Genomic DNA, 24,239 nt, shown 5'->3' on the forward strand with positions numbered 1-24,239 from the left:
GGCATTACCTGTTCCTGAAGCTCTTCCTCGGTTGGTTGCTTGGCCTCAGCGGCTGGTGTGTGGGTGGGGCTATGGCTGCGAATGTCATTCTGAAGGCCGTACACAGACTGTGAAAATCACCAGAATAATTTACAACCATATTTACATAAATTTAAATCTGTTATTAGAGAAGATATTTCTTTGTGATTGCATCAGTGATTGGGGATTTCACATGGACAGCTGCGTGACTGCTGAGGTGAGCTGTTCTTGATTGGTAATGTAAGGTGTTGGATTTTGTGAGGCTGATTGGTGGATTGATTTAAGTCTGATTTGGTATTCTGATTGGCTCAGTGATTTATTCATTTGTCAAATGTAAAGGTTCAATAATATAATGAGTGGAATAACTGCTTTAGTGATTGATCACATGGTTTAGGACATTAAAAGCTGAAGTAATTTGATTAAATGCTGAATTTCCTGCAGTGTTAGTGGTTTATATTGCATCACCTTTCTTGTTTTGTGAGGGTTCTTCATTCTGGATGATTTCTTTATGTCCACTTCTGTTGTGTTCACACACCCTGGCTGAAACACACACACACACAGTCAATATAACTGTCAGTTCTATAGATGACCTATAGTAACCATGTTGCTTCAACCACCTGACGCTGTGCACCTTACCTGAATACTCCCTCCTGTTTTGGGAAAATGAGGTGATATTTTAAAAGGCATGGAACTGTCAGTCAAACAATCTCCAGCTGGTTGGACTCTATCTCACAAAGGACTCAATGTTTCTACACTCCTTTATAGGATGAAATTTAGGTCGAAGCCTCCAATGTATGTTGGAGAGAGAAAACAGCCTCAAGACACTTAGAGTTCTGTAATAAACCTCATTTGAACCCACACTACTGGCTAAATATGGACACGAACTGCAGCATCTCGCTATTGCATGTCAGCTTGAAAGATCAAGCCAAGTTAGCATGAAATTGCTAATGAGAAGGATCAGCACAGTGTAATTGAGGGAGAAATTGCTGCTTCCTTCAAAACAAACAGCTCACAAACACACAAGGCATAAAGCAATACACACCAGGTGATTCACACATATAGACACTCAAAAACACATGGACTGGTACAATAATAATACTGTAAAAATGTATTCTTCAATAACTATTTAAGAAAAATCTAATAAAATGCATAGTAACTAGAGTTACTATTGTGGTATTTGTAATGACAGGCTCTTCACTTTCTGTTAGATTATATAACTGATTAGGCATGGGCTGGTATGAGATTTGGATGGAATGATAAACATAAGCAAAAATACCACGGTTTCACAGCACCACAGTATTATGTAACTCTAAAATCTGTTATTTTTAAATGTCTGTGTAAAAAACAACAACTTTTTTTTCCATTAAACGCAATATATTTTATTTTTAAAGGAGCTATCGAATTGAAAATTGAATTTACCTCGGCATAGTTGAATAACAAGACTTAAATACATGGAAATTACATACAGTGAGTCTCAAACTCCATTGTTTCCTCCTTCTTATATAAATCTCATTTGTTTAAAAGACCTCCGAAGAACAGGCGAATCTCAACATAACACTGACTGTTACGTAACAGTCGGGGTGTACGCCCTCAATATTTGCATATGCCAGCCCATGATCGAGGCATTACACAAGGGCAGCCAGTATTAACGTCTGGATGTGCACAGCTGAATCATCAGACTAGGTAAGCAAGCAAGGACAACAGCGAAAAATGGCAGATGGAGCAATAATAACTGACATGATCTATGATAACATGATATTTTAGTGATATTTGTAAATTGTCTTTCTAAATGTTTCATTAGCATGTTGCTAATGTACTGTTAAATGTGGTTAAAGTTACCATAGTTTATTACTGTATTCACGGAGACAAGAGCCGTCACTATTTTAATTTTTAAACACTTGCAGTCTGTATAATTCATAAACACAACTTCATTCTTTATAAATCTCTCCAACAGTGTAGCATTAGCCGTTAACCACGGAGCATACTATCAAACTCATTCAGAATCAAATGTAAACATCCAAATAATTACTATACTTACGCGATTAGACATGCTGCATGACGAATACTTTGTAAAGATCCATTTTGAGGGTTATATTAGCTGTGTGAACTTTGTTTATGCAGTGATAGAGTCGAGAGCTCGGGAGGGGGCGGAGAGCGCGCAATTTAAAGGGGCCGCAGCATGAATCGGCGCATTTCTAATTATGCCTCAAAATAGGCAGTTAAAAAAAAATTCATTAAAAAAAATCTATGGGGTATTTTGAGCTGCAACTTCACAGACACATTCAGGGGACACCTTAGACTTATATTACATCTTGTAAAAAACGTTCGATGGCACCTTTAAGCAACATATAGAATATTTGTAGCAGTAATTTTTTGGAGATAATTTTTAGTCCATCTCTGCAAGACAGACATGAGATGGACTAAAAATGATCTTCCAAACGTACTGCCAGATTCTGGAAGATAAATTCTTCAAACAGTGGTACAAGAGTCACTCTCAACCTGTTGTCTATAAAGCATATATAAACAGTCTTCTTGTATTTTACAACACTTCAGCTGTGATTCTTATTAAATGGGGGTAATTTTTTTTTGATTATTTACCTAACCTAAGTTTCTGAGATCCTGACACCTTGCACTTCAGGTTGGTTGCAGATCTGAAAAATGGTGGCACTGGAGACTAAAGGGTTGCTGATGGTTTCACACTTAATTCTTAATTCTTTTGCAGTTAACATGTCTTCTTTTCCACCTGTTTTATCTGACCCTGCTGACCCAATGAGCATTTTGCCGCCCAATGGTCATGCCTTTAACTTTGCAATTTTTAGTATTGCATCCTTCTCATAGGATTTTTAAATAATTTTTTTACTTTTCAGTCCGAGTTAAATCTCTTTTCTGGCTCATTTTATCTGTAAAATAAAATTTGCATAATAATTATGCACACCTGAATATAAGGCGTTTTTCACTTCCAGCCTTCATGAACAATTATTTATCACTTAAAAATGATTAAATACAAAATTAAGAGTAGTTATTAAGATTGATGTGGTTTGGAATTGGTAACAACTTGCATAATAATTATGCACACACTGTATGTAAAAAATATATAGTTTTTGAAATTAGTATTAGCCTCAATATATTTAGATACTATTATAGTATAAAAATCTACATGAATAACAATAAAAAAATAAAACAAATAAATAAAAAAAAAAAAAAAAGATAATACAATCTAGTTGTACTTAACATTAAAATATAATATTAAAGAATTTAGGATATAAATCAATGATAATTAATTTTAAAAGTATAGATTAAGTAAGAATATCTTTTTAGGGCACAACTGCAAAATTTCACTTTTTTCTTTGTAGAACATTGTCTAAGGAAATCGATGATATATGATTTTTAGAATGTGTGTTTTAGTTTTATGGCTAGCCAACAATTTTGTAAGCACAGAGGTGATTCGATCAGCTCAGAGGTGCTTTAACACCATGGTGTCATTCCGCTGTGAGGGAACAACTTCAAACACTCGAGAACAACAAAGAACAATTCTGAAGAATAAAAGAGAATAGCTGCATTGTTCTTACATGTACTGCCTTTACACACATTTACTTACCACTGGTCTGTGCACATCCCAGAAGGCTCTCTCCTGACTGTCCAGTATTTTCCTCTCAATTTTGTCTCTTTTCTTATCAACTCTGTACAGACAGAAAACAGAAGCTGAAGCAATTAAAATATTTAACTTCCAAAAGAAAAGGCAAACATGCAATGAACCGTGCAACAGAGCTGAAAAGTCAAAGTTGTCTAATGTTTTGGCACTCAGAGGCACTATAGTGCTCACAAAATTGCCTTGAATATAAATTTAAACAGCAGAAGCTACTTATAAGACAAGTAAGACAAGTCTGTCCAATCTAAAAACAATTTTGCTGTGCAATTTATGTCCAAGAGACTTTTAAAAATCCATTAGCACAGACAACATAAGAACAAACCACAGCTTGACAGATATTTCAAGAGATCCAGCCATTAATATTTGAATTATTGCTATGTAAAGAGTCACTTTCCTGTATTCTGACAGGGTAGCATGCTTTTAAAAAATGCACAAAGAAAAACAGCCAATAAAGAATAGGAAAGACCAGAACTGATCACAATCTGAAATATACATACTTTGCTTGAGCCTCTGCTTGCATAAATATAAACTCCCATTTCCTGGCGAATGCCCGCTGTAGTCGCGCTAAACTCTCCTGGAAGAGGAAAAAAGAGCATTTTTATGATCAAATTTTAAAAAGCAAAACCTTTTTGGAGAAATAGAAGCCATTCATTTAATTTAAAGGCACAATATGTGAAGTTTCGCCACTAGAGGTCGCCTATTTAAAACAAAGGCGTAGCCTGATGACGCCGAGATTAAGGGCGGAATCTTGGGAGATGTTGTCTTCACCTCACAGCTGGTGGAAAAGAATCGTGACGAGACTCTGGCAGAAATCATGTTCATGGATGAGATTATTAATGTTACTGTAGTATGAAGCAGAGCAGGGACGAGTGATGTTGGAGCTGAACAAGGCTGCTGGAACGATTGCTAATAAGAGACGAGCGTGACACACTCCTCGTGAGCAGCAGAGCTTTAATTATGGCGCAGTCGCCACATCCGCTTCTTCCGGTCAAATGTATGAAGTAACACAAGCATTGTTTTATCATATTAGATACATTTGAGTGTGTTGAAAACGATGTTATATCATTTCTCTGTGTGTTTGCTCAGCGGCTGCTATGTTGCACACTGCAGTAATCTAGATCGATATTAGAATATCATATTAATAAATGCTGGATGGCTTGTGTTGATAAATGGCATGCAATTAATTTTAAAACATATTGTATGATGGAGAAAATGCTGTATTACTGTTACTAAAAATAAAGCTACTTCTGATTATGCTATGTTAGCCACTTGAGAAAATACTCTTTTTCTCTGAGGCATGGTGAAAACACGCAGTCGCGGAAAATCAAGAAAATAAGATTCAAACAATAAAGGCCCCGGTATACTTCAAACGAAATCGAAGAAAGAACTAATGTGACGTCATTTCGAACAAAATCAGGCCAAAACGAAGTTCGTTTTGTGTTCTTTTTGGAAGTTTGAAATGGTTTGCCAAAGCGAACTTTCAGGAAAAGTTCACTCCAGCTGCAAAACACCTTCGTACTACCATTGGTCAGTGACGATAACGTAATAGGAGGTGTGCGCTGAGGCTCCGCCTTCACTCGCGTTGGACGCATCTCTTATTCATTTCGTGTGTTTGAGGTCGTCGAGGTAAGATCTCCACGGGTGAAAACATGAACACACTGGATAGCCGCTTTATAGTACAAAATGTTGTGCTTGTGAAAAAATGAGGCACTAACACTGTTTTTCATGTTTGATACTGTAAAGCTGCTTGATTTTAAGCAATCCATTGAATAAAGTGCTATATGAAGACGTGACGTGACGTGACTGGAATGCTACTTTGCAGAGCTTGTGCTAACATACCAATGTTGTTATGATCAGACACTTTTCTTATGCTTTCTATAATAAATGCTTGCTGTTTTCTCATTTTTGTTGTGTCTCATTTTGTTACTGAGAAGAAAGTGTACAGCACATATTTACGTATTCATCTAACTGTCGCTCTCAGCAGTGTGGGCGTGTCAGATGTTCGTTTACAGTATAACGCTGGTCACGCATTTCGAACTTCGTTTTTTTTTTTACCCCTAAACGAAGTACGAAAAAGAACTTTGTTTGAAGTATACTGGTGGGTCCTTAAGACTTCACATGTTGAGCTATATAACAATAATTCATTTTCTGTCTATAAATGTAAACAAACAGTTGTCTAATAAAACATGTAATATATTAAAGCATCTTTGGTGTTTCCATGGTTTCTACAAAGTAAAACTGGAAATCGAGGGTAATATGATGTCGCTGATAGGCGACACATGGACACGGTCCGTGTCCTGGTTAAAACTGCTTATTTCTCTGGATTTAAACTTTCTTGGAAACATCTGGGATAATGTAAGTACACAAGTCAACAAAATATATAACACCGTTCTAGTGGGTTTTGGATATTTTAATCCAAAAATCTTACATATTGTGCCTTTTTAAAAAGGGACAAATGATACCCTTTTACAAAGTCTTGATTTTGTTTTGGGGGCCTACTAGAAAACGTTTTCATGCTTTATTTTTCAAAACAAAACAAAACAAATATAAGCATAGTTCAACGAGTCTGTGTTTCCCGAAACCACAGTTCCAACGATCATTCGCAAACAACATTGCAAAGTTGTGTGGTTGGAACAACAGCTTTCGAGCTGTGGTTAGAAGCATAGTTTCTTCTTTGCATGACATCTGGACTTAATAAATCCTTATCTTGAGCAAAATAAGCCAGCTGACATTCAGTACAATCTATATATTTTATTTTGAATATGTCATTTATGTCATTTAAGAGTTTGTCAAGAGATTTAAAGCACTAATTTTGAAGAGTGCACATGTGCGTACGTGCTCTAGTATGTAGGTACAAGCCTATGATTCAATCTGGAAATAAAGCAAAATAACTGAGAAAAATGAGAATTAGTCCATAATTTACAGCAAAAATGTCCAGAATTTATAGCAAAAAATCTAGCATTAATACTCAAATGGATTCATTAAAAGAAGTTATTACTCCACCATCTGAGTGACATTATTAACCAATGTGGTTGAATGACAAACTTGCGACAGTACAGTTTCAGGAACAGTCATGACTAGCTATTTAATTTTTTCAACGATGCGTCACACTATGGTAGTTAAGCAGCGAGTTACATATGAGAAATGCACCACTGTTTAGTTCCTGCCTCTATGAAGCCCATTGTGATTGGTCAACCACTTTGAGCGTGTTTCCAAAATGTCACAGCCCTTACCTAACTGCAAGTTTCAACAAGCTACTAACGCAACTCAACCAGGCCTCGTCCCATTTTTTTTTTTTTTATGCGTCTTAGGCGGGAAGCAATATTGTGACCTGTACCTTCTCGGAAGAAAACTTGGTAACACTTTAGGTTAAAGAACACATATAAACTATTAACTATGACTTTTCCCTTTATAAACTCCTAATTTACTGCTTATTAATAGTTAGTAAGTTAGTTGTTAAGTTTAGGTATTGGGTAGGATTAAGAATGTAGAATAAGGTCATGCAGAATAAGGCATAAATATGTGCTTAATAAGTTTTAATAAATAGCTAATATTCTAGTAATATAACATGTTACATTACCGAAAACTGTACAATCGAGGGGGTTTCAGGGAGTTCAGAAAAAGTGTTCTGTGAAAAACTCTTTGTGCTTTGTAACTTTTTAACTTTTTTAAAAGCAGACCTTTTTCATACTCAAACAGCAACATTGCACAATGAATAAAATTGAAAATGTAAAAAAGGATAATAGGACCCCTTTATTAATAGAACAAGGAAGAGGAGGCACAATGATCACATGTTTACAGTTCTCAGTTCAATATGAGAAAGACGTTGGTGGAGAGGGCTCTATCTACACAGGCCTACTGGAGAGCTTACAAGGATTATTCAAACAAAGCCTGACATTTAAAGCCCAGCTTAGATTAGACCGACATTCTTTTTAAAGATTGTCATTACCTTATTATCTTCTTAATATCTTCTATCTAATAATGTCTGAAGTACAAAGCATGAGAAGTGCATTGTTACAATTAAGAGAGAGAGAGAGAGAAATGGAGAAAAAAGAGATTACTTACAGCTTCGTAATCAGCAAGTTCCAGACGTGCTTTGTTCTGCATTGTTCTTTTGCACAAGTACACAGCTGCAGAGAGACGCCAAGAGGTGTGTGAAAAAAACACTGCTCGCACGTGCTCAAACCTCAGCAGCCCTCAGGGCTTTCAAATGAGTTGTACTAAAATATTTAGTAAACATTTAACATATTTCACACCAGCTTGTACTGAATTGCACCTGAGCGTTGCATTGTTCTGATTGCTGAATTCATAACAAGCATAATCTACCTAACCCAAGGCACACTCATGCACACAACACACATAATACACGGTGAGCTCAATTGTATGCATAGGTATATCTTCATAAAGTATAATAATGAACAAAAATGCCATGAACTTTCTTTAAACCTCAAAAGTATTCATAAAGATTTGTGCATCACTGTAGATCTATTAGCTCTGTTATTTCCTGCTGGTAGATTTCACAACTACAAAAAGCATCTTTTTCTATTGACAATCATTCAACAGTAGATTGTATTGAGACAAAATTAACCTTTTTGCAAGCAATATACACTATACAAACAACTTTGGTTGCAGTAAATTTAAAAAAACAGAAATTTAAATGTTAAATTGATCAAGAGTTACAGTAAAGACATTTATAATGTTATAAAAGAATTGCATAATTCATCAAAGAATCCTGAAAAAAAAAGTTAAAAGTTAACCATACAAGTTTTACGGTTTCCACAAAAATATTAATCAGCACATTCGTTTTCAACAATTAAAATAGAATTGAATAGAATAGAATAGAATGCATTTTTGATCAAATAAATGCAGGTGAGAATGTTATGATAACATTTGAAAATCTTACCGATTCCAAACCTTTGTTTTAATTGTTTGCATTTTTCACACATGCAGTGTGTTACAAAAACATTTTACATACAAATACCTACAGTATAAAAACTAATGAGATTAAAACACATAGTAAAAGTAAAAAAAATACAAAAAGTACTAAGCATAGTAAAAGTACAACTTCCCTGGAAACCTATACTGCTGAGGATGAAGGGATCAGGGTTTTTGTGGTGACAACACACACACTCACACACACAAACACACAGACACATGTTGGGTTCTCATGTTTTATGGGGACTTTCCATATACATAATGATTTTTATACTGTACAACCCTAAACCTACACATCACAGAAAACTGTCCCAAAAGAACAATGATATCAGATATTGCCATCTATGTGGGGACTCCATAACGTTGGGTTTACCAAGAGCTCACGTACACACACACACATAGACACATACACACACACATACACACGCACACACAATCCAGCTGGAAGGATTTGATTAGGTTGTGTTTATATAGGCTACTCTTATTAAAGCACACACACTCCTAACACGCCATGATCCAGCTGATCTCCAGCCATCTGGAGGATTTCATTAAATACATGTTCATATAGACTGGTCTCAGTATGATACAGATAATAGATCTCACACGAAAACTCACCGTAGTCTGTGTTCTCGGGCTCCCAGCAGTTTGATGGCCAGAAATACGGAGTCTAACAGATGAAAAGGCACAATCTGAACTACATTACTCACAATGCAGTGTAAGGTGAAAACTGGCACAGTTTCGAAGTTCAGTTTGTATACAAAAACAACCAAGACACTTGCAGTTGTTTGTAAAGAAAATTTCGTAACATTTTACATTGATTACAGTGATTATTGTATATTTACATTAGAAAGTACTGATTCATTCTAATGAACAACAACTAAATGTGTAATTATTTGATGGAGCGATTAGTATCTGAGCTAGCTACTGTATTACATGTTATCAGGCTACTATATAATTAACTTTAATAACATGCAATATATTTAGCACGGGTGCTATATTTTAAAGTGTTTCCAAAAGTTCAGTTTCTATTGTGTTTCTCAAATCAGCAAAAGGACCGACCTGAAATCTGTAGAATGTGCCATCGTCTTTAAGAGTGAGCACATGGTCAGAGATGGGGAAGAAGTAGCCGTGAGCCGCCATCAGTGTTCCCAGATGAAGAGCCTCCACTAGAGAAACAATTAATAGTGTTATTAGGGGTCCAAATATGAAAGGGCAATCCAAACGTTTAGGCCAAGATAATTATTATTTATTCTGAGCTTAAACTAACAGAACAAATGGTATAAAGTGGTAGAAATGTGAAATTTGAGCAGAATATCAGAAAGGCAGACTGTGATTCTGACTACTGATAGCATCGTACTGTACATCTTATTGTGGTGCAACAGATCACAAAACTCATGGTTCGGATTATATTACGGTTTTTGAGCAGCAGATCGGATCATTTTTCGGATCAGCAAAAAAAAAAAAAAAGAAAAAAAAAGTGTAACTTAGCTTTCATTTATTACTTAAAGCCCACTTGAAGTGCTTCTATACCACATCAAAACTACTATCCTAACTAATAAAGTTTAAACGGTATTAAAGGTAAGTGAACGGACAGTAAAAAAAAAAAAAAAAAGAAAGAACAAATAAACAAATTACAAGCATAGATAAATACAATATAACAAAGTTACAAATAAAGGTCTAACAGTAGTATTCATGTAAAATAACACTATAATGTTCACTGTGTAAACTGAATAAAGATTAAAGCTGTGTTTTGTTGTTTGATTAACATTAATGACACAGACAGTGGCAGGCATTAGGGGGCTGTCACTTTAAGACCTAATGCACGGATCCAGTATAATGATACACACCCGATTTCTTTCTAAAAGGTTTACTTTCACTTAAGACATAACACACTGTGTTTATGAGATACCTTGAAGAGTATTTTAACATACTTTTGTGGGTATGTGTCCGTTCAAGCACAAGGAGATGTGAAAAAGGAATCAATTTGGTGTTTGCGCGATATGTGTGTGTGGCGACCAGGGCAGGCGAGATCCGTGAGGGAACGGCGTGAGGCCGGTGGCGCGAGAGTTAATGAGCCCCACCTGGAAGGACCAGGCCTGGATATTATTTTATGTTTTATTATGTGTTTGTTGTTACTTTCGTTTTGTTCTTTGTTTATTTTGGTATTAAAGTTTTGTTGAATGTTTGCCGGTTGCCGCCTCCTTCTTCCCGTATATACGAACAGTGTTACAGTGTGTGTGTATGCTTTGGGTGTGTGCAGCCATGCGCACAGATAATAGTGCACGAGTAACGAATTGAGCTCTCCCCCGGTTCTTCTGGCACTGGAATGGTTTAAAATCAGTTGAATGTGTAAACTGGCAAGAAAAAAATAATCTAAAGATTAATCTGCAAATCACATGCGTGATGAATTGTGGGGCAATTGACAGGTTTTTCATGCAAAACAAAATACTTTTAGTGTTTTTCTTTCCATAAAATATTCCAATCTATAAGAAGTTTCTTTTACCCATTCTAATTGAATAATATATAGTTTTGAAATTTAAATGATGCTCTAAGATAACTAGGCTATGACTGGATCTAAGGGTCTCAGTCTTCAAGAGGCAGCATGGAAATAACATTCTACTGCAACATACTGATCCAGCACCACACATTCCTCTGCGAAACATGTACGAGAGGGAGTTAAGCATCAATAAATAATTATCTATTAAACTTTTACAATACAGTGTTTACTGTGAGCGTGCACGTTAGAGTACGTGTCTGTGCTGATTACAAATTAATATCCTTTTGCTTTCAAGGGTGCAGTATGCTTTTTGCAGCTGTTGTTGTTTTGATGAGAGCTTCCCACCAGGCATGTTCACAAGGTAAATTCAACTAATCAGCAATGTAGCAAAGAACTGAACAAAGAGAGAGAGAGAGAGAGAGAGAGAGAGAAATAACTTTTTAAAGTTCTTGTTTTATCTCTCTGTTGTCCCTGGCACAGTCTATTGAGTATACTGAGAGATTCTGTGCACTTATCTGGTTGCTCTTTTCCTGTCTGAGAAGAGCACCCCATATCACATACTTACTCTCACACACCTGTCATATCTGTCAGAGGGAATCTGAAGTAGAGGGATATACACTATACTCAGAAACAAATCAAATTTCATTGCTGTGCAAAGGAAAAAATCTCTTTATCTTTCCTTCCTCACTAAAACCAACTTCATCTTCGCAAAACCTCTATCTAAGTTCCAAAATTAAGACTCAAAAAGCACCAAATGCAATTAAAATTGGCTTTAATTAAAAATAAATTAAAAAAATTATATATATATCATATAAAACATATTTTTAAATTATTTATTTTTTATTAATCATTTTAATGAATTGCATTTTGAAGTTCAGCTTTTTTTAGAAGAGTAGATATGCTATTGTTTAGCTAAATTACTAGCTTATCTCTTGACAAGCTACAGTTTCAAAGTAACTTTCCCATTCTTCCTGTTGAAGAAGTAGATGTAAGTAAAGTGATCCAGCAGTTAACAAGACCTTTAAAAGTTCAACCTCCCCCCATCCCCTGCCACTTCTCCAATTAAAGGAGTAACAGGAGATGCTGACATTAGCTGTTTGACAACTTACAGTATAATTATGAATATGTAAATCCTGAATAAATTGTCCTGTGAGCTGAAGGTATGATTGTGACTTTTAGAAAAGAGTGCATATGAATTAATCAAAATATACATTTTTTTTATTTTTTATTCTATGCACATCACAGCTGCGCCACTGTCAGTGATGTCATTAAAGAAAATACTGCATCACCTTGATCCTCGATACACAGATTTTTCAGCATCCACTGGACAATGTCTGAACCTGGAAAAGCAGAAGATAAGATCAGGCTTATTATTTAAAATCTAAGTCAGTCTGTCTGTCTGTCTGTCTGTCTGTCTGTCTATCTATCTATCTATCTATCTATCTATCTATCTATCTATCTATCTATCTATCTATCAAAATTCAGCAGAATATTATTTCATGGTTGGAAAGAAATATTATCTATTTGCCCACTACTGGAATTTGAGGGAAAATGCCATAAACCCATAATCAGTGGAAAAATTAGCCAAACTACACCACAGATGATAATGATAAAACTACAGTCTTTGTATCAACAGCTGTACTGTCTGCAATAGTCCATTCAATATTTTTAGTTCACCTCCTCTGTACTTTTCGTCCACCATTTCAGGTCTTTCTCTCTGACTAATCCTTGGGTCTCTCTCTCTAAGCAGCAGAACTGTATAAATTCGGTTAAAGGTAAGTACAGCGGTTCTGGATGCTCCAAAGAGGATCTCGGTATCAGCAGAGCTTCGCTGGAATATTTAGTGGATTAGCAGAATATCATAATCTTTACCTGCGCACACATAAACTCTTATTTGTCCTCTTTCTGTCTGACTCTCAAAGAAGTCACTTCCTGCATATCCACCTACAATAAATGAATGCCTATAGTATGGTACACATCTCTTTATCATTGCTGACAAAAGTCTTATAATTGCTGTAAAACTCTCAGGGCAAAAAAATAAAATAAAAAAATAATGTCTTATACTGTAATTATTTCAATGTTAAAACATTTTATCCAATCCTTGCTTAATATTCAGAGACAATTATAAGAACACCACTGGTAGGTTGATTCTTTGGGCACATTAACACTGGTTCATATATTGGCATGAGTAAGTATTGGGACCAATATATGTTTGTGAAATATTATTAACACACTAAAAAACTGCATTATTAAGTAGCCTCTTAACAGCCATTTTTCATTGAATAATAAATAAGGATCTGCAAAATGAGCAGATTTAAAGTGTTTAATTTAATTTCCATTGTGTGTGTGTGTGTGTGTTCTGAGTTTCATTTTCAACCTGGTCACAAATTAATAGACTGTGAGCCGTTTCTTCTGAGAAATATCTTTCCGAGATAACCCTTACTGACCAATCAAATTCAATATTCCCAAAATATGCACAGAGCCCCTATTGCGCAGCCAATCAGCAGTGAGGGGTGTTTCCCTAGAGACGGCAGAAGCTAAGAGAGTGAGAGACTTTTTAAAGCATAGAGGGGCAGAGACTGGGGTGTTAAAGCTTGAATCTGGCCTTTTAATGAATCCTTAGGGGGACCACAGTCAGAGGAACCAAAGAACATCCTTCTGAGAATTCCTCTCTCACTTTCTCCTTCCTAATCTAAAATGGATTATGGTATATAAGGGAGTATAACATCTGCACTACTTTTTCAGTCTCTGATATGTAAATAATGCAAATAATATCCAATCCATTAAACAGTGGATCAATTTAATGGGACTTTCTGTTGTTGTTTTTTATCTCAAAGATGTTAAAGGGATATCCTGAGTTGTGGACCACAGACAGACCACAATAATTTCAACTCATCTCTCTTTTTTTGTGTGTGAAAATTAACTGTAAAATAATGGTCTGTAGTAATTGACAGCATGCCTCTGAAGTGGTACATAAACATTAGCTTGAAAATAATTAAATATAAATAAGTCGATTCCCTAAACAACCAATTCAAACCCTGTTCTTTTCATCCAGAATGCAGTGTGCTTCCCCACCAGAGCAATGCAGGCCAGAGACCTTTGATAGAGATCAGACTATCAGCAGAGATCAGTACAAGAAGGGCTCTGGTACTGGTGCTGCACTACAGAGTTCTGGCAGAGTTTTCATTGTGTTGGACTTCAGGCTTGCTGTGGGGCACTGGCTCCTGCTGAATCCTGCTTTCTCAGCGCCAAATTGGAACCACAGTGTATATAAAACAGATGTAAGGGGAATTACCAGAGAAGACACTGGGAATCTTGGATAGGAAACTCTTCACTGTACGGATAGGTATGCCGTTTTTTTCATCCTGCATCCTGGCAATCACATCCTCCATCTAAGCAAAAGAGAGAAAGAGATGGAAACACAAGTCATTAAAAACATATGCACAGCTGCAGCATGGGATAAAAAACAAGAATATAAATCAGTGTCAATACTCAATGAGGTGGAAAATATAATATATTTTTTAATTGTTTAAAATAATTATTTAAAGCTGCAGTCCGCCATCTCTGTTTGAAACATGCGATTGCAGTCATATGCGGAACAGTTATCTGTACGTGCGTTGTGCATCGGCGCAGCTCGTCAGCGCGGATGAATCTAATGCTTGCTGTCAGTCACCGCACCGGTGTGGATACTGTATTTCTCAGTCTTGATAGTATGACCAATATAAGAATTTTCATCTGAACAAGCAAGTAACATGTCTGCCACTTTTGTTCTGACCAACTGAGGAAAAAAGCATTAGGCCCACAATAAATCACGCTGCCAATGATGATTAAATCTAACGATCGCTTAGCTCGGATCATGCCAAACCGTGCAAATTATTATTACTGTTATATTGTTTTTAAATTGTTATTGTTAAAAACATCAGCATTGCGCGACTGAGTGTGTATTAGTGTTACCTGTAGATTTCAATTTCTGTAGTCACTCCACAGTCCAAAGTATTTTGCTTTTTGGCTATGGGTGAATCTCCAGTTGTCAATGATGATTGTTATTTAGATCTTTCTGGATTACAATCCACCATCAAAATGATGAGTTTAATTATTTCAGCTGCTGTGAGAAAAGGCTATAAATGTGCCGCTACCGGCAGCATCCTCACATGATATAACTGACTAGCCTCTTGATGGGACTCCTTCTTTCTGTTTACGGACGTGACATAATGACGCACAGAGGAACTGCTGCATGCACAAATTCCAGCGGAAATCCGCCATGTCGCTCTTATTATAAAACATTATTACAAGCTTACTGTTGTGAATCGAGACAAGACAATGAGATAGTTTTGAATACTGGCTGGTTATGTACTTGCTTGCGGACTGCATCTTTAATAATAATAATTTTCATTGCAAATTTTAATAGCATCTTATGAAGCACACAGCAAAAATCTTCCTATGTTTTAAAACATAGGACGTTTTGAAACAAACAAACAAACATCAAAGGGGTCTCAGACTTTTGGACCCCACTGTTGTCATGATCACCAGCTGGAGCGCTCTTGATCACCAGGCGGCACTCCCTACTGTCATTCTCCTACGGACTTCATCTCCCAGAATCTATTGCCCGGGTTCATCTTCCATGATTGTTTTCAGCTGTTTACCTCATTACCTCTGCTATATAAACCTGGTTAATTCAGTAATTCATTGCTAAGTCCTGTATGTGTCTCTACTGCATTTCTGAGCGTTCTTCCTGGTTTCATGTCTCTTGGTTTTTTTGGATTTCTTGCCTGTCTTTTGGATTACATTATTATATTTTGCTTGAGTTTCCTTTTTGTTTATTTGGATTGCTTGCCTGTGTATTGACCTGTTGCCTGTTTTTGGACATCGATTGTGGATTATCCTTTCAAAAAATACTGCGTTCGGATCCTCAACCCTTTCTGTCTCGGAGCAGTTCATGACAACTGTAATGTAATGTAATATAATATATTGGCTGTCAAAATTATCAAAACTATTTAACGCAATTAATTAATTTTTTGTTATCCTTTGGCTGCGCTACAGTATATGATCATGCTATCATTCATTCAAGTTCTATGAGACCATTCAAGTGCGATAAGACAAAAGACAGTCTAAAATGAGCTAAAAAGAGTTAAAAATAGGATGTGCATCAGATCTGTGTCATGTACGTTAGGTTTTTGTAAGATATGTTCTGTTTAGTTCCTGTTAAGCCTGTCCAAGTTTATAGTTTGTTTCCTTGGTTACTCATTGGTTAATATTCTGTTAAGCTGTGCCTGTTTAGTTCCTTCATTTAACATGGGCATATACTCTAGAGATCGACCGATATATCGATTTACCGATATTTTACCCGATATTTAAGCATTTTACCATAATCTGATACCGGTTTTGTAATATCGGATTTACCCCCAAACAGCGCCATCTTGTGGATGTTTTGAGAATTGCGTGCAGGATCGCCATTTCAGCGCATCTGAGGGGAGACGAGACAATTGCGTCAGGGGCGTAGGAACCACTTTGACATTGGGGGGGACATTTTGGCCATTATGAATCAACGTCCATCTCGCCACCATAATAGTAACATACAGTATGGTGACGTCACGTGGTACGACATATATGAAATAACAGCAAAATAAATAAACAAAATCATCTGTTTATCATCTGTTCATCTGTTTAATTTATCTATTTATTATTACACAAATATTGAAGTTGGGAAACATAAAAGTGTACAAGCCCCCCTGCAATTGCGGGCAGAAAGGAAAGGGGCACTTTACAAGGCAAATATTTGATGAAATGAAGGTTATGATGTCGCCCTGTCCTTGTGTAAAATGTGTTGTATTATAACTATTTACACTAACCTTACTCTTTGTAAAAAACTTCAGCAACGTTATTTCCTTTGGTTTTATTTTTTTCTGTGGTGGCATTATGCTGAAAAGAGATGACAGAACGTTTTACTTTTGCTAAGGTTAACACAGAGAAATCGATTGCCCGCTATATGGCTATCTACCTAACGTAACGTTAACCTCCTCTCGCAAAGCATAACATACGTGCCATACAAAATTCCACTGTTGATTTAATGTCATGCCTCGTATCCATAATTCAGTTTTAAAAAGCTTGTTAATTTAAACCGCTTGACTGAGACTAATTTACCTCATACAAAGTCGAGTCGTTCAAAGCTGGTGCGCACCAATAACGTATTTGAATGTTCGTAGTGTAATGTTGACTTCTCTCTACCAATCAGATGCTCCGAGTCCGACTATAGGTGAAAAGTGAAGAATATGAAGCTGGTGATTGGCGAATGGTGATTATTCAAACATGAAGGAAATCACTCTGGGTTTGACTGACAAAACCGAATATCTTCTTCGTCGCGTATTCAAAATAAAAGTTCAAAATGTACAGTTTTTGTTCCTGCGGTGTATAGGCTAATTTTTGGGTGGGACACATGCAGCATTTTCCAATATTGAGGGGGACACGTCCCCCCCGTCCCCCCCGGCTCCTACGCCAGTGAATTGCGTGCACAGGTAAAGTATACTTACCTGCTTTACTGTAATTAGTAAAATTTATTTAACATAGCAGCTATTAATGCACAAATTGTATGCTAGTTTATGCAGCTTGTCTCTAACAAATAGAGACAAGCTCACAGAGTCACATAAGATAATCCATCACAGTCTATCCCAATAAAGATGTAACTTTGCATGAATTAAATAATACAGCCATGAATGAGCACGTTGGAAATAAAAGCGCTGAATTTAATTTTCTCTCTGTTGTCATCATTAGTCTCGTGAAGTCGACTGCATTTTGCTGTTCACTCAGCGGGTTGATGCTCGGCCACCCGCATGTAACTTTTAACAAGATTTACTTGTTTAAAACACCGTAATTATATAAATATTTACTATATTACTATTCATTTGGTAATAAGCATCAAAGTAAACACAACTCTATGGAAATTGAGTATAGTTCTGTGTAAATGCATAGATGAACCACGCTTTGTCAGCAGATATTTCATAATCTAGAATGACAAAATCATTATTAATAATTCTGATATAACATACCAGTTGAGAAATACAATAAAATACAATGTTTTGTTTGTTATATTTCAATATTCCAGAGAATATTATTCAGTTATTTAACATTATCCAACAAATTATTCTTTACTCTTTAGCCTATTAAACAGCTAATAAATCTGTATTCAATTTATAATTTATACAGTGAAGACTCTGCAGTGTTTGATTATTCAATTTCTGTATATTTACCTGTTAGACTGAAAAGCTACCTGAAAACATGGGTCAAAAATAATGAAAACAAAAACATTAGTGTTGAGCCCTGATATATTAAAGGCACAGCTAAATGTGCCATTTATTACAGAGTTTTTGTGAAGATTGTTTTAAGTTCACTTAAATTAAAAGTTATTATTTATTAAACTGATAGCTTTCAATTATACTGTAAAATTGAATGGCTATAATTAATGGACTTGAGAAAAAGACATCAGTCCATCCATTAATCATCCATAGAGACATCAGTAATAGTATTCAGTGATACTGGCACTTTATTCACAGTGCTTAGTAAAAAGATGCCATTAAACATATATTTAAAATATACTGTTATTTCTGCATTATTTTGGAGATTGTTATATTGTAATAAGTATTATAATATTAAAATATATTAAACTCTAATGTTAGATACAATTAATTGTGCTAACAGAAAAATGTGTGATTAATTAGTTCATTTTAATGAATTAATTTGCACTATAATATCATATCATATCATATACATTTTTGCTAGATTTCAACACTTCATTCAAATAAAATCTGGAGAGCCAATCGGGACTCAAACTTTGGGAATAATATAGCCAATCACAGTGGAGCATGAGGCCAAAGAGAACTTCGATAAGAGCCCATGGGACGCTTGTCTGAAGGATCAACTTGGTCTTCAGTAAATGAAGTCATTGGATATAACAACCCTATTTATTAGATGAAGAGTAACCTAGGGCAGAGCAGGACCGATCATGTCACCCGCTCATTGATCCGCTGACATTTGGACTATCCTCAGAGAAGCTTTGAGTTAACAAGGCGAGCAGCTCAGAGCGTCACCAGGGAAATTTTAGACATGTGACCAAGTGCCAGTGACATCACTCCAGCGTAAGACCACATCGAAATCAGGTCAACAACATGCGCCCTGGAGATAGATGACATATGGAGGTGTGTGTGTGTACGTATATGCAGAACGTGTTATGAAAGTATATGAGCTTGTACCTGTGAGTGTTTAGATAGCCTGAGAGAGAGAGAGAAAGAGACAGGGAATGAACGAGAGTGAGTTGTTGCAGTTGCCTCAAGGGAAAGCCCAGTAAACATGCAGAATTTCATCAGTGGGCGCTACACTAATGCAGGGTGTTTCTTCAGGCTGTGATGCCTTTGGCGAGAATCCTAAAGAAAATGTGGTTAAACTCCCTTGAAAACCCTTATTATGACTCCAGAAATAGCTTCTTTTTTAATATCCAGAGATGAAATGCTTTTGATGGCAGTTACTAGCCACCTACAGTGCACATGCACTCACTGAGGGAGAGAGAATCAAACATACACTTTGTCGACAATGCAGACCAGGCTGGTGGGCAAACACTGAAGTGCTAATTTAAGGTAATGAGGGATCGGAGCATTCCACTCACACTGACGACTGTAATAGAAACATTTCAGAGAGAAAGACGGAGAGAGAGAGATAAAGATGAGCACATCTCAGCTGTATGGTGCAATGATGTGTGATGATATGAAGTCCCAAAAGCCTCACTGGCATAATTTTTACTACTGCAGCCAATCTGTAGCTAAGAGTTCTTGATAAAACGACACTGAGATTCATGGGTAAATTTAAATCACTGGGTTAAGCTTGTTGTTTTAACCAAAATTATCTACAATGTGGAGGTGGCAGGCATTCCAGCAGCCAGCAAAATTAACTGTAATACAATATTAGGATTAAGGAATCAAATTAATCACATATACAAATATCTGCTGAAAAAATCTATAAAATAATGTAAGATAATGAAAATATATTATATTATTGTAGTATATATCTACTACCATTCAAAAAGGTTTGAGGTCAATAAAATTTTGTTCCCATTCAGTCGGTCACGTTCGACGTACGTCGGACAGACCGACGAATAGGAATCTCGCTAGAGAGGCCAATCTACTTCGAGTGTAACTAAACGAGCCAATGCACATTGGCATGCAATCATATGCATCAGCTGCTTGCCTCGCAGCGCGGGTATATAATGAGCAGCAGGTGCGTTGCATCTTCAGCTTTTCGCTTCGGAGCCAAACCTTCTCAACACTGAAGAAGATAGCTACTGAAACCACGAGTGTGAACGAGTCTGTTCTTCGAGACGTCTCTTGGTTGCGGTGCAGGCGGACAGCGCAGCAGCGGGGCCGATTTCTCCTTTGTTTTTCTTTGCCTTTTTTATTTGAGCAAAAGCTGTAATCAGCGTGAAGGCCGTTCTCACGGCTGGTGAAACGGTGCGCCTAGAGCGCTAAAAAGCTGTTATTACAGCTGGTAAGAGAGCGCCTTCAAGGAGAGTGCACACGACAGGCTGCACATTTCCCTGTCTGTGCTGCAGCGGCTTTTCCCCTGCGTGCTTCAGCACCTAAAAGAGTCAGTCCTTGAAAGAGCTTACACGAGTAGTTCGCGTCTTTTTAAAGATGTCGTTCTACTTGTGTGTTTCTGGATGCGGTCGTTACCTGGCGCCTCGGGATGGTCACCAGCGCTGTATCGCGTGCTTGGGCTTAAGGCACGCTGAGGCGGCGTTTGTGGACGAGTCATGTACCCATTGTGGGAAGATGACCGTCGCGGAGCTGCGGTCGAGACTCCACTTTCTGCAAAGGGGTGGAGTCCCGGTCCCGACGCCTCGTTCCAATCCTCCTCAGAGGGTTGCTTCGGGCGGCGGGGCTGGTGACTTGAGGATCACGGTGAGCGCGTTTCCTTCGGGGAACCAACCCCCTAGGAACCCTCACCCCTCTTGCGCTCCGCAGCCAGTAGAGCTGCCGGGGGAACGCGGTGGACCACCCCAGAGGTGTGTACCATCCGTATCCTTCGGAGCTCCCCAAGACGACCGGATGTCGATCGCTGCATCGGAGGGTGAGCCTGACGCTTCTGGGGATGACGATTCGGCGCAGCTGCCTCCCTCGGGAGTGACGACTGTGCCCGATTCAGACCCGGAAATGATGGCTATGCTTTCCCGGGCCGCCAACAGGGTCGGGCTCGTGTGGAACCCTCCACCGTGTCCCGAGCCCTCGAGGTTGGATGATTGGTATCTCGGGGTGGCAAGGGCTGGTTCTCAGCCCCCCACCCCAGTGCCTTTCTTCCCGGAGGTGCATGAAGAGCTCACTGGCACGTGGACGGCACCTTTTACTGCCCGAAGCCGTGTCGGTGGGTCCTCCTCCCTCACCACCCTTGATGGTGGAGCGGCTAAGGGTTATACGCGCATACCCCCTGTGGAACGGGCCGTTGCTATGCAACTGTGCCCTAACTCCACCTGGCGGGGGGAGCCGTCTCTCCCTTCCCGGGCCTGTAAGTACTCGTCGGATCTTACCGGCAAGGCTTATCAGGCCTGTGGGGAAGCCGCTTCCGCCTTACACGCTATGGCGTTGTTGCAGGTCCATCAGGCCAAGGCACTGAAGGACCTGCACGAGGGTGGTCACGATCCGCAAGTTCTACAAGAACTTCGTGCCGCGACGGACCTCGCGCTCCGAGCGACGAAGGTTACGGCGCGGTCAGTGGGTCGTGCGATGTCCACCATGGTGGTCCAGGAACGCCATCTCTGGCTGTGTCTTGCGGACATGAGGGATACCGACAAAGTCAGGTTTCTTAATTCCCCTGTGTCCCAGACCGGCCTCTTCGGCGACGCGGTCGAGAACTTTGCCCAACAGTTCTCGGCTGTACAAAAGCAGTCAGAGGCGATCAGTCACATCCTGCCGAGGCGGTCAGCTGCTGCACCTCCACCGCCGGCGGCACCTCAGACTGCCCGTCGCCGAGGGCGCCCCCCTGCAGCCGCCCCCGCTCCGACGCCCCAGCAGCAGCAGCCTCCATCCAAGCGGCGTCGTGGAGCCGGTCGCGGGCGGGGTGCCCAGCCCGTCCAGCCACCCCCTAAGAAGAAGGGTGGCAAGGCCAAGTCCAAGCGGCCCTAGGACGGGCGACCCGGAGATGGACGGGACTGCTCTTCAGGAGGTGGTGACCGCACCGCTCCTTCCCCCGGAGGAGGGCCGGGTGGAGAATCTTTTGTTTCCCCTTTTTGTTCCGCCGCTGGCTCAACGGCCAGCGGTACCCAAATTTTCAATAAAAGAGCAGTTTCCTCTATCTCCGGGTCCGAAGAGGGCTCGGAGAGCAGTGGGAGGGCTAGAACCTCACCACTCTCATCCACCTCTTCTGTCGCCAGCGGACAGCAGCGAGCAGCAGGTAGGCAAAACCTCGACTGCTCCCTCTGTCCACCCGTGGAAGCAGGTAAGTGTTGCACAGCACACTGTGACCCCGCTTCGGGCCGCCTCACACAGAGAGCCTCCCGGGCCGCGTCCCTGCGTTCCACCTCGCTGCCCCGCGGCGGGTACGCCGGTGGTCCCCTTGGTGCCGCTTGCGCGGTCTCTGGGAGCCTGGCTAGCGCTCCCCAGTCCGTCTCGCTGGCTCCTTCGGACCATCAGGCTCGGCTATGCGATTCAGTTCGCCTGGCGTCCCCCCAAGTTTCGGGCCATCCACTCCACTACAGTGAAAGATGCCGATGCCCCTGTTCTGCGTGCGGAGATCGCAGTCCTACTGGCGAAGGACGCGATAGAGCCGGTCCCTCCAGCCGATTTGAGGTCGGGGTTCTACAGCCCCTACTTCATTGTACCCAAGAAAAGCGGCGGGTTACGACCGATCTTGGACCTGCGAGTTTTGAATCGGAGCCTTCACAAGCTACCGTTCAAAATGCTCACGCAGAAACGCATTTTCGAGTGCATCCGTCCCCGAGATTGGTTTGCAGCGATCGACCTGAAGGACGCGTACTTCCATGTTTCGATTCTTCCGCGACACAGGCCATTCCTGAGATTCGCGTTCGAAGGTCGAGCATATCAGTACAGAGTCCTACCCTTCGGGCTGGCCCTGTCTCCCCGCGTCTTCACGAAAGTCGTGGAGGGAGCCCTTGTTCCCATGAGAGAACAGGGTGTTCGCATTCTCAACTATCAAGACGACTGGCTTATCCTAGCACAGTCTCGGGATCAGTTGTGCGAACACAGGGATTTGGTGCTCAGTCACCTCAGCCAGTTGGGGCTTCGGGTCAACTGGGAAAAGAGCAAACTCGCCCCAGTGCAGAGGATCTCTTTTCTCGGTATGGAGTTGGATTCGGTCGAACAGATAGCACGCCTCACAGAGGAACGTGCTCGGTCGGTGTTGAACTGCCTGAATACGTTCAATGGCAGGACAGCGGTCCCACTGAAGTTCTTTCAGAGGCTCCTGGGGCATATGGCGGCTGCAGCGGCTGTAACACCGCTCGGTCTGCTTCATATGAGACCGCTTCAGCACTGGCTTCACGGCCGAGTCCCGAGATGGGCGTGGCAACGCGGCACGTTCCGGGTGCCAATCACTCAGGAGTGCCGCCGAACCTTCAGTCCGTGGTCGGACCCTTTGTTTCTTCGGGCAGGAGTGCCCCTAGAACAAGTGTCCCGGCATGCTGTGGTTTTCACAGATGCTTCTGCCACCGGCTGGGGTGCCACGTACAACGGGCATGCAGTCTCAGGGGTTTGGACGGGACCCCATCTGCATTGGCACATCAATTGCCTCGAGTTGCTGGCAGTACGCCTTGCCCTGAGCCGCCTCAAAGGCCTGCTTCAGGGCAAGCATGTACTGGTCCGTACGGACAACACTGCGACCGTTGCGTACATCAACCGTCAAGGTGGTCTACGCTCCCGTCGCATGTCGCAACTCGCCCGCCATCTCCTCCTGTGGAGTCGGAAGCATCTGAGGTCGCTTCGCGCCATTCATGTCCCCGGTGTGCTCAACCGTGTGGCCGAAGAGCTATCACGAGCTGCGCTGCCCGGAGAGTGGCGACTCCACCCCCAGGTGGTTCAGCTGATCTGGAGAGAGTTCGGAGAGGCTCAGGTAGACCTGTTTGCCTCACCAGAAACCTCCCACTGCCAG

The 24,239-nt window shown here is 40.0% G+C and overlaps 1 protein-coding gene across 1 annotated transcript in view; it reads right to left on the reverse strand.

Moving 5' to 3' along the window:
- Positions 1–24,239, reverse strand: part of rgs7a (regulator of G protein signaling 7a) — a 114,509-nt gene that overhangs the window by 15,937 nt on the left and 74,333 nt on the right. The window contains exons 2-10 of the mRNA XM_067367056.1: positions 14,395–14,491; positions 12,389–12,439; positions 9,662–9,768; positions 9,218–9,269; positions 7,733–7,797; positions 4,165–4,241; positions 3,617–3,698; positions 484–558; positions 9–107 (exon numbers count right to left, since the gene is read on the reverse strand). Of these exons, the coding sequence (XP_067223157.1) occupies positions 9–107; positions 484–558; positions 3,617–3,698; positions 4,165–4,241; positions 7,733–7,797; positions 9,218–9,269; positions 9,662–9,768; positions 12,389–12,439; positions 14,395–14,491 (705 nt within the window). The remainder of the gene's footprint in view (positions 1–8; positions 108–483; positions 559–3,616; positions 3,699–4,164; positions 4,242–7,732; positions 7,798–9,217; positions 9,270–9,661; positions 9,769–12,388; positions 12,440–14,394; positions 14,492–24,239) is intronic.

The sequence above is a fragment of the Chanodichthys erythropterus genome, chromosome 18, assembly GCF_024489055.1.
Source record: "Chanodichthys erythropterus isolate Z2021 chromosome 18, ASM2448905v1, whole genome shotgun sequence".
In the NCBI taxonomy this organism is placed as follows: domain Eukaryota; kingdom Metazoa; phylum Chordata; class Actinopteri; order Cypriniformes; family Xenocyprididae; genus Chanodichthys; species Chanodichthys erythropterus.